The 11476-nt window shown below is 36.1% G+C and overlaps 1 protein-coding gene across 2 annotated transcripts; it reads right to left on the bottom strand.

Moving 5' to 3' along the window:
* Nucleotides 1–5177: 5177 nt before the first annotated feature.
* Nucleotides 5178–9571, bottom strand: LOC105802955 (transcriptional regulator STERILE APETALA). Of its 2 annotated transcripts, none has more exons than XM_012634879.2 (2): nucleotides 9262–9571; nucleotides 5178–6343 (listed from the first exon to the last, which is right to left on the bottom strand). In XM_012634879.2, the coding sequence occupies exons 1-2, from the start codon at nucleotides 9487–9489 to the stop codon at nucleotides 5234–5236; spliced, it is 1338 nt and encodes a 445-aa protein (XP_012490333.2). In that variant the 5' UTR covers nucleotides 9490–9571; the 3' UTR covers nucleotides 5178–5233. The 2 variants fall into 2 exon arrangements, with proteins under 2 accessions (XP_012490333.2, XP_052489274.1); XM_052633314.1 differs by having other exon boundaries at nucleotides 5178–6426; nucleotides 9262–9397.
* Between the last annotated feature and the right edge of the window lie 1905 nt (nucleotides 9572–11476).

Raw genomic sequence — 11476 nt, 5'->3', positions numbered from 1 at the left:
GAACACACATTTCCGACAGTGGTTAGGTACCATGCAGCTGTAGCAATAGGCTCAAAGTTTCGATAAAGGCTTTCACTATGGTCATATGACCACCAACTTGACAGAAGGAATTAACTTCGTGTTGATGAAAACACATCTTCCAATTTCATCTATCTTCTCGGCTATGTTCTACAAGTTAGCCACCTTGATGCAAAGAATGGGGTAGCAACAAGGCAACCAGATAGAGGTGGGACACGTGTTTGTCGAAGATGTCAAGGATACAATGGTTGCAAACAGTCGAATGGCTAGGTCGATGAATGTAGAAGTATATTCACGATGTCTTAAAATGTTTCGAGTTACGGAGACCATCGGTCGTTGACTCGGTATAGCACCTAGGTCTTACAGAGTTTATCTTCGAAACAGAAGATGTGATTGTAGAAGGTTCCAAACACTTCATTATTCATGTGTGCATGTCCTGGTAGCTTGTGCTAAAGTCTCACTCAATGTTGAACAATTTATCAATGATGTGTACACCATCGACCGCACATTTGTGTCTAGAAGAACGAGTTCCCCGTCCTACCTGACCTATCTATGTAGGAGGTGCCTCCGACTATTTTCGAGCTTGTCCCAAACAAAGGGTTACGTAGGAATCCGAAAAGTCGTCCGCAATTATCCAGAATCCATAATGAAATGGAAATTAGGGAGAAATATGACAAGAAGCCTTATGGATTATGCAGATTAGCTGGTCATAATCGGAGTAAATGCTCGCAGCTAAACTACCATATTGGATAATCATCATGATCGGGTAGGAATTGAGCTAATGTAATCCAAGGTACCTAATTTATATTACAAAGTATGTTTCTTGTTTTAATGTTGCAATATATCTAATTTATATTACAAAGTTTGTTCATCGTTTAAATGTTGTAATGTATCTAATTTATATTACAAAGTTTGTTCCTCGTTTTAATGTTGTAATGTATCTAATTTATGTTACAAAGTTTATTTCAAGTTTTAATGTTACAATTAATCTAATTAAACAAATACAAAGATTGTCTTTTATTCATTTATAATTTTGTAGAATTAAAAAAGTACAAACTTGACTATTTAAATTGCAACAAACCCCTAAATTTGATGGTTTGATGGTGTAGTCCTAGGGGTATATTGTTATGGAGGTTGATGTTTACATTGTGGGTGATCCCGGAGATTAACATTCTCTTCACCCGCACATGGGGTTGTGCGAAACATAGAAGAAAAATCATATGCCCCAAACGCCATCGATGAACTTGAGCCAGGAGGAGTGGAGTACTGCGATGGATACAAGCCGAGAATAGTAGAGTAATGCAATAGATACGAGCTAGGATGAGTGTTGTATTGCGATGGTAGTGGACTAAAGATATCAAACTCAGAATGATATACGTGTCCTAACAAGCCCGAGAAATAGTTATTGACCCGCAACTCCGGATGATAAGAACTATCCCTAGAATGTGTATGAGACTACTCCGGATGATTACCAAGTCGATGCATGTGCGAAAGGACTACAATCGATTGCCCACTAAGTAAATACGGTTTTCCCATACTGGAGGACCACTGTATGTACTCTAACAATGGCTGCAAATCGAAAGAAATATTCATCTAAGGTTTCCACGCCATCCGTTGTCCCACATTGCAATATATTTTTGGTGCACAACCCCCCAATTATTTCCATGTTTTCCTATCTTGTTAATCCCGTAGATCTACCCCACCTGCATTGGCGGAGCCAGGATATATTGTATGCAACCAAACTGCCAGAGTACTCGATCCCTGCTATACCATTCCACTGTCTGGAAATTGATAATTGGTGCATTAAGCGTCAATGCACCACAAGTGTGAATGAATATGGGCAGACAAGGGAATAATAGTCGTAATTTTCGGTCTCTGATACGGCATCAAGATGAACTGCACAATTAATAACATGGTTAAACTTTTAATAGCTTACCCGTTCCCCGGTATGTTGTTCAATCAACAGACGGTATATCGGAACAATGTATGACCTCCCGATACTCGGATTGGTACTCCATATACGAAAACAAATTACATGTTAAAATAGTATCATTGGAAAAAATGTCAATTAATTACTATAACGAGTAAAATTTTGTCACCTATTCACCAGTGGAAATACGTATGCTTGGTGACTAACCGATGCCAAGAAAGACATCCGATAAAGAGCCCAAGACTGCAGCAATATGGGGCATCCGCCTATGTCCACCGTAGTAGGCTTTGTCGTCCAACAAATCTCACGATACAACATAGCCAATACTATGGAACCCCAACTATACGAGCGAACATTCTGCAAATCAGTTAATAAGGGTAAATACATCAAACGAAACCTATTGTTGTTTGCATCCAGCATGAGTACACCCCCTATAATATGCATAATGTACGCTCGAGTAGCGCACATCACCTTCTGCTTAGTGGCATTAATTGATAAATGCTCAAAATTGGCTTTTAGCCATAAAATTCTCAAACCTGTAAATTTTGACTCAGCATCACCGGCCGAGACTCCTTGAAGGTTATAACAAAGGGCAGCCGGCTCAGAGATCGTATTTACACCCGTTACCACACTCCCATCTATTCGGAGCCTAAGTTGCAGTGCAACATCCTCCAGAGTGACAGTGCACTCCCCACACGACAAATGAAAAGTGTGGGTCTCCGGGCGCTAACGCTCGACCAAAGCGGATATTAAGTTGTACTGCAAATCAAATGTCCGAATCAATGCTGCTGACCCAAATCTGGCTAACTCCAAGTATGGCATGAGTCGTTCATCCGGGGGATATCCTAAACTATTCACCCGACCCCTCAATGCACGGTACGGGCCCTAACACTATTAAATTACAAAAAATAGTAATTATAACATAATTTATTTTCATAAATGACGTGGAACTTTTTTCAAGGGAACCCATAAATAACAAATAACAATATATTATCATCTTATTAATTGTGTTTGATATGTGATAATCGTTCTTAATCAATGAACCCATTTCAATACCAAACAATTTTAAAACAAATTTCGACAATTAATTTCTAAGTTTGATGCATTTTAAATATTTATCAAAATACCTAAATGTGATACAATAAATTTTACAATAAATTTTCATTACAAAAATACCAAGCGCTTTTGTCCACATTATATTTTTGCTATACTATATTAAAAAGCTAAATATATCTCATAAATTTTAACTCAATGGTCTCATCTTTTACCTACATAAAAACAAAAATTTATATTAAAATAATAAAAATAACATGCCAATCATAAAATGTAATAGAAACATAACATAAACTATCTCAACATAATAAACCTAATAAATACGAATATTGTTATTGTTATAATTTTATTTTAAATAAACATAATAAATCTAATAAACCTAAAACACACATGACAAATAAATTACATAAAAATAAAACATAAAAGATTCTACATAAATACGAATGTTGTTATTTAAATATTAAAAAAACTCATGAATGAAAATATAAAATTGGAACATACCTTAATACTTCTTTTCTAATGAAATAATATCTTACAAAAATAAAAATAAAAATTAATTCAAATAAATCAAAAACAAAAAAAATAACATTTATTTATAACAAAAAAATTACTAAATTAAAAAAATACATTTTATGATTTTTTTTAAACACCAAATCCTTCTAACCCCAAATACAACCTCTTAATTTTTTTCAAACACTAAACACAACCCTAATTCTTTTCTCAAATCCCAAACACAACCTCTTCTCCTTCCTTTTCTCCTTTCCTTTTCTTCTCTTCTATTTCTTTTCCTTCCCCTTCTCCTCTCTCTATTCTGCTTCTCTTTTTTTCTTTCTTTTTTCCCTTCATTCCCTTCCCTTCCCTTCCCATTCTCTTCTTCTTCTTCTTCTCTTCTTCTTCATTGTTTTTTTTTCTTTCATTCAGTTCAAAATGACATTGGGGACCATTATAAGGTCCCCAAAACACAAGTCACGGGACCGATGATGGTCCTGTCACCGCTGCAAGGGAGTGGAGTTCGCAGAGGGTGTGCCACCCATGAGGTTGGCTTCACCAGCCCAGTGTCGCCTACCTGTTGGGGCATCACTTAGGTGTTGTCAGGGGTGTGCCACCTATAAGTTTTGCTTCACCTGTAGTCATGTCACCTCAATGTCAACGGGTCGTATTTGACCCGTATTTCTTTAATGTCTCCTATTTACATGCCATTTCCAGTTTATTTTTATTTTTATTTTTTTTAATCTTGGTGTCAGAAATTTAGAATGGTGCCGCCTATGCACCACCCTCCATTTGCATAAGTGTATCATTTCAGTACATAATTCCACTGACATACCATTTTTGTATAGTATTTTTGTTTTTATAATATTCAAGTGAAAAAGCCAAGAAATAACTTTTTTTTATAATGAAAGAAGGCAACCAAATGCCTTTAGATCAAAGAATGCACCAAGTTTATCTTCTAAAAACAATTTTTTAATAGAAAAATTAAGAAACTCAAAAATAATAAGTTCAAGATTATCGATCAAGCTTTGATTTAGTAAACCAATCTACTATCATATTACTCTCTCTTAGATCAAATTAAAACTTAACTTCTTGTAACTGTTTTCTAACTTCATTAATTCTACGTAGAAGTATTGAAAGAGTATTTACATGACTTTCCATAATCACTCACTTATTTTTCCACCATATTCAAGCAAATATACTAGGGTGAATAGGTGATATGGATTAAAGAATTATTTTACGTATAGATATGCTTATCTTGACATTTGCCCATTTCTGATTATCAATGGCATGCCATGGTATGCATGGAAGAATTAATGCCTTGGCCATCAGAATTCCAAGTTAAATACTAATAATATACTACGAAAAGAACAGCACAATCCGCCAAAGAATGCATTCTTTTACTAAAAGAAAGAATACATAAAATTAGAAAGAAACACCCACCCCAAATAAAGTAACAGAAACATAAAGACCCTACAATTGGCTACTTCCGCCCCCCCCCCCAATTACAAATCCCATTTCCATGGCTCTTTCTCTCCATTAATTGACTAGAATGATTTTAAAAAACTAGATTTACATAGCAGAATCCTTTCCCCCACCTAAATATCTAAAACCGAAGTACAAATTTAATTTCCTCGAAAGAGACAAGAGACCATGTCCTCCCCCAATCGAGATGTCACTACCCCCAAGTACAATGGCTGGCCCCCCATGAACCCTAAACTTTTGTTCTACTGTCACCATTCGCTACTGTGCACCAAAATCCCACAGATGTATCCCCGTGTCACTACCCGCTGCTGCCACGTGCCGATCATCTGCCACCATGGCGTTGACTTCCTCTACGTTCTGGTTCAAACTATACAAGTGTTGACCGTGCTCTATTTCCCACACCCTTACTACACCCGCGGCGCACATTAGCGCGTACCCTAGGTTCATGCAACCCATGACGTTGACGTTCCTCGTGTTGAATCTGCACACCTCCTCTAGTGTATCTACCCGGCGGACGATTGCCAACCCACGGTTATCCACCATGATGAATGCCTCGCCATTGGTGTCCAACGACGTCACTGTAAGCCTTCTCCTCCACTCCCGGTCGTGTAATGGAAACTCCGGGTTTCTCAAGTCCACAACCATGTACCTTAAACTCGTGCATGCGACCGCCGATTCCTGACCCGTCACCCTAACTCGGCCGATAGTTTCAGTCAACTCAGTCAACGTGTGCCACCCCATCACGGCTTCTGGGTCAGTCAGATTTGTGTTTACGAAGGCTAGCTCTTCAGTGTTACCGTCCCAAATGTGGAGTGCCCGACCCGGAACGCCTGCATAAAGCCCCACCCACCATCGCCCACATCCGGTGAAGTCCACCAATGCACCGTCGTTCACGACGTTGCCCAAATGGGCCGTGCGAGCAAGGGGCTCTCCGTCAATGATCGCTACGTGGATGTCTCCATCCAACGTGGCGAATATTATTCTGGGGTCCGAGATCACAATGCCAGATACGGCACGTGAAAAGCGGCCGAAACGATCACGGTGGTGCGGGTGGAAGGTTCCGACCAGTTGACGAGTAGAGAGGTCGAAAAGCCTCACGGTACCATCGGCAAAGCCGCAAGCGAGGTGGGTATCAGACAAGGTAAGGCAGCGACACGTCAGTCCATCCGGGTTGTCCACACTGGCGGGATCGAAGTGGAGGGTGTGGTAAAATGATCTCCCAGCACGAAAATTCTGAGCCGTTTGATGACGGTAAACGTATTCCTCACGCCACGAGGCGTGCATACGGTGGGTCCGGCCCCATATAACTGTTGTGAGACGGTGCCACAGTGGATCAGAGCGAGAGACAGCTTGCCACGTGGAACAAACCTGCACGCACATCATTCCACGTGAAAAAAAAGAAGGAAAACGGACACCGAAAGTACAAAATTTGAGCTCAAGCCACGTCAAATCTGTAAAAAAGGTCCAGGGTTACAACTTGCAAAAATAAAGGCCGAAATCCATGCAATAAAAAGTTGAAAAAAAAGCTATTTAACAAGGACAGGAGAAAATTACGCAAAAGATACTGATATAATTAAATTAGAGTTATTTATTGCTTAGTAAAAGATGAATTGATCCAGCAAAAGACGGTAGGTGACGAAATGAAGAAAGCAGCAGCAGTGTGTATGTACAAGAAAAGAGGGTTTTCAGTTTAAGGAAGCAATGTTTGGGTAATCGCGTTATAACAGTGATATCAGGCATGGCATGCGTAATAAAGGGCTTTTTTATTATTTTAATAGTGACAGAGTTGAAGCTGAGCAGAGAGAGAGAGACTAGGCACAGGCACAGGCACAGGCACAGGCACAGGCACAGGAACTATAGAGAGAAAGAGAAAGTGGTTTTCGAGGTTCAATGTCAGGGCAAAAAATGCCAGACCTCTTAATAACAGGAAGACGATGATGATGGGTCTCGTTTTGCTTTTGACAATTTGGTTCTTTCATATTTTCAGTTCAATATTTTCAAGATACCAGTAACGTTGAATCGACTGTCTTATAGCATAGACTTGTATGTGTTGGTACAAAATTAAGACACAATCTTGTAACCTAGTGTCAGCGGAGCAGGGAGAGTGTGACAGCTCTTTTATTTTCAAACTTCCCTTTTTCTTGGTTCCATTTGAAGCTGCTGCAACAACAAAGAGCCAAGATATCATCGCTCTCTCGGGTTGGAAGTGGAACATGAAATCCTTTTTTATTTAGTATTATCAGACAGGAAGGAAAAGGACAAGGTTAGACTATTAGCTGTGGTCCATTAAAGACCTAAGAAAAGGCGTTGGTTATATAAAAACACAATATATAACACGAGCATGGGCAAGCTTTCAAGCGTGCCATATGATATTAAAATTTAGCTTCTCTTTCATTTCCAAGAAAGGATTGGCCAAAGGCCTGTCTCGTTAAAAGCAGAGAATCATATACACATAGTCCTTTCCCCCCAGCTTACCTGCTTTCTGCTCTTTCTTTGACTCCCAAACGCCATGCCTGGAACATGGGTATATATATATATATTATATATGTTTCGACTTGCTACCGTTTGGGAGGCCATCGATACATGCACCATGATTTAACACAGGAAAAATAATAAAAAGATCTAAAGTCTTCATCTAGTCATTGAATTGAATTTGGTTATGGTGTTCTGACAGAAACAAATAGAAGAATAAACATAAAAAACAATTTTGGGATTAAGCAAATTGAGAAAACCTTAACCCTAAGAGGACAAAGAGATATAAGTTTAATAATAAAACAGCAATGGGCTCCGTGTCCTTTTTGCCTTTCGGCATTTGCACATCCCGGCTTTTGACTCATTCTCATCCTTTAATAAAAACACCCAACAAATAGTGAGATCTTAAGCCTTAAGCCAACAAAAAGAACCATAATAAAAAAGCCTTGAATGTTCTATCATATGTTGCTTCTTTGTAGCACCTAGAGACCAATAACCAAACCTATAATTGCAAAATACCTAATGATTTTCTTGATTTCTTCAATCTTGTGGGGAAACCATAGAAAAATAATAATAAGTTGATATTGAAATTTGAAACCACTAATAAAAACAATGATTTATGGTATGATCCTGTGGTTTAAATGCTATAAAATCTGGTTTTCACTTGACATTCGAGTTTCATTTCCATTAACATGCTCCTGCAATGAATTTTTATTATGGCTTGACAGTGGTAAAAATCTGGCACAAGCGCTTGATCTCGTTTGAGACATAAAATGACAGCGAACATTGGGTAGAGAGAGGGCAGTACCTAGACCTAAAGGCTAAACGCCTCGACTACTATTTAAAGGGAGAAGAAGAAGAAGTAACAGTTCCCATATATGTCTAAGAAGGTTCCGACATATCTAATGCTAACCAAATATGGAAATGTTAAGACTTTACTTGGGCAAGGTCAGAGTCATACAAAGTAAAAGGGACCATCGCCTTAAATCATGCTAAATGCTATATCCATAATTCCCAACACAGTTAAAAATAATGAAGGTAGGCCTCAAAGGTCTCTTTCTACATTTTTAGCAGTAGGAAAGAGAGAATCCCATGAATATGGATATGTTCCAGCTGATGGCTAAACAAAGGTGAGTCAATAAAGTGGGAAGGATTTCTATTTTATTTTATTTAGAGCTTTAAAAAGGGTCATTCCAAGAAAGGGAAAAAAATGGAAAACCAAAAAAACCCCAAAAAAAACAACCCTTTTTTTCCCTATCAACTCAATATTTGAAAAGAGGTTCAAAAAATGGACATTTCGAAGTAAACATTGGCATGATGCTTAAAACTACATCATCCGAAAGGGACAAATTTGTTAGAAATGGACCCATCCAAAGTCAGTTCCCTTGTCAAAGGCAGTTTCCCCCTTGGATGCTACCACTGCATCCAAGATTTGACAGTATATATCTGGATTCACTCTCTGCTCTTTTTCAGTCAACGGAATTTCTCAAGTGGGGAAAGAAAAGAAAAAATGGGGGGTGGGGGATTTAATAGCTTGGTATACCAGAATCTGGATAATAGCAGCATATTTTCAGGGTTCAAAACGATATTTTTGACCAGATTCAGATTTTGCCATTTCTCAGAATCTGGATAATGCCGTATCCAATGCCATGAAGATTGAAGTGAAAACAAAAAATAGATATGAATAAAAAAACAAAATCCCATCAAGAATTCCCTAATTGAATCAATCCTATTTCCTTAAAATCAAACGGGGAAAAAGAAAGAAAGAAAGATGAGAAAAGGGTATTGAAGATGATTTAAAAAAAAAAACCTACCTGAAACACATTGGCAAGTGCAGCAGCAACTGCCAGGCGGCCAAAAGAACAGGAAGCATCAATGGCAACTTGGACAACAAGATCTTCAACAAAAGGGCCTGGCCAGATTTCGTTATTGGCACGTCTACGAGTCAAAGACGGTGCTCCGAAATCACCAACACCCCTTCTTCCACTATTCCCATTGGCATCTTCAGAAGATGATGATGATGATGATAACGAAGAAGACATCAATAGTATGCAAGTAAAAAAGCTATAAAGGGAGAGGAAAGAAATGGGAAACAAGGACAAAAAGTTTTAGATAAAGACACGAACTGAGGGCCCCAAAAGAAGGTGTTGGGATTCTTGGTTTTTATAATATAATTTTACGCAACGATCAATGCATCTGTATATCTACACCTCAATACATGTACTGTTTACGATAAAGAAATAGGGTCTTTTTTTTAAAGTCATGTACAAATCATCTGATAACGACTGTTAATATTATTTACATGTGATAAATTTTTTATTGATAAATTTATTAACATATTTTTCCTATTCACAAGTAAATAAGGATGCGTTTTGATAAATAATATGTTTATTTATGATAAGTATAAAAATAACGATAACAATGATGAAAAAATAAGTTAAATGTACTCCACCTGTCAAGCACAAAAGACATTAGGTAATCTCTTTGTGAATTGTAGGATGAATATTTATGGCAAATAAATTGAACACTAAAGTTTAGGGAGGTAAAATGATACACTATTACTAATAGCGAATCACATCGCAGATGGAGGTTTAGAGGTGTTGTAGTCGCATTTTGGTAGTGTGTGGATACTATGTTTGGACTTGCCTTCTCTCTTCTTGCAGGAGGGATATTTATAGACAATGAAAAGTTTGAATGAACCCTTTATTCCATGATTATTTTTCGACTTTTAGAGCTTATGAAATTGAGAAGTTAGAAATATTAATGAGATTAAATATTGTTTTTTTTTTATTTTTCCCATAAATGCATATAGAACAGTATGAGGTGCTTATGTGTAAGAGCATAGAATATTTAAATAATAAAGAATATTCGATTGAGCTTTAGTTCGAGTATCTTTGAAATGCATTATAATTTTATTTTAAAGTTGGGAGGGACTATGAGTAATTTTAAGTGTTGTATCAAAAGAGTAGATATGATAATAACCTATAATGAGATTAATATTCAAATAATAATAATGAATGTTGTTAAAAAATGTAAATGGGTAATGTGTGAACTTTTTTTGAATCGGTATCTTTAGTCTATAGAAATTTATTTTAATTTTAGGGATAAATCTTAAAATTATATATGAACTTTAGTTTAATATGTAATTTTATACATGAATTTTAATTTTATGTAAATTTATATATATGAATTTTAATTTGATTCAATTCTCATAATTTATTAACACAATTATTGATATAGTATTATTTTATGTTAAATATATTTATCTAATATAAAAATAAATTGATGTATTTATTTATTTAAATGTGATGATTGAATTTAAATTAATGCTTAATATATACATTTGAACCACGATGTGTTTAAGATTTTGTGATTAATTTTATTAATTAAAGTAAATTAAAATAAATAAAATTTTAATTTAGTAATTGAAGTGAATGGTTTGTTGATTTAAAAGTAATAGTGGTATTTGGATGGTTTTAATTTACAGTTCTTACAAATAAATTTATTTAAACAAATCTAAATTATTATTTAATCAATAATTAATTTAAGATTTGTGTTTTGACTTGAATAGAACAGTGATTAAAACTTTTGTTAAATACTCGTTTAGCATGAATTCGAATTGTATTATTTCCATCTCCACCCCTAATATTGTATTAAAAAAAGTTAGCATTTGTATTTTATTTTTACGGGGAGTGTAAGGTTCACAAAAGAAACTCGTGAGTAAAAGTATCATGCAGACCCTTTGACTAGGAGTCGGATTGCATTTTGTCTCATTTATTTAAAAAAAACCCCTTTTATTAAAAAATTTATCCATTTGTATTGTTAAAAATCGGTGTGACTGATGGAATAACCATATAGTGACATATGGTGTACCACATGTACCTGATGTTGATATACAAAGGCTACTTTTTAACAATAGAAATTGATGAAATTTTTAATAGAAGAACCCATTTGCTCTTTAGATTAACGTACAAGAATTAATTTACTCATTTTTTAAGTATAAGAAATAAAATACAATCTAACTCTTAA

Source organism: Gossypium raimondii, chromosome 7 (assembly GCF_025698545.1).
Source record: "Gossypium raimondii isolate GPD5lz chromosome 7, ASM2569854v1, whole genome shotgun sequence".
In the NCBI taxonomy this organism is placed as follows: Eukaryota; Viridiplantae; Streptophyta; class Magnoliopsida; order Malvales; family Malvaceae; genus Gossypium; species Gossypium raimondii.
This window is presented reverse-complemented; position numbering and strand designations above follow the sequence as displayed.

What these genes read in the sequence shown, in the direction of transcription:
- LOC105802955 (XM_012634879.2), bottom strand. Translation starts at nt 9,489, where the DNA reads ATGTCTTCTTCGTTATCATCATCATCATCATCTTCTGAAGATGCCAAT. An exon ending in CACTTGCCAATGTGTTTCAG is followed by an intron (nt 6,344 to 9,261) that starts GTAGGTTTTTTT and finishes ATGTGCGTGCAG; the next exon opens with GTTTGTTCCACGTGGCAAGC.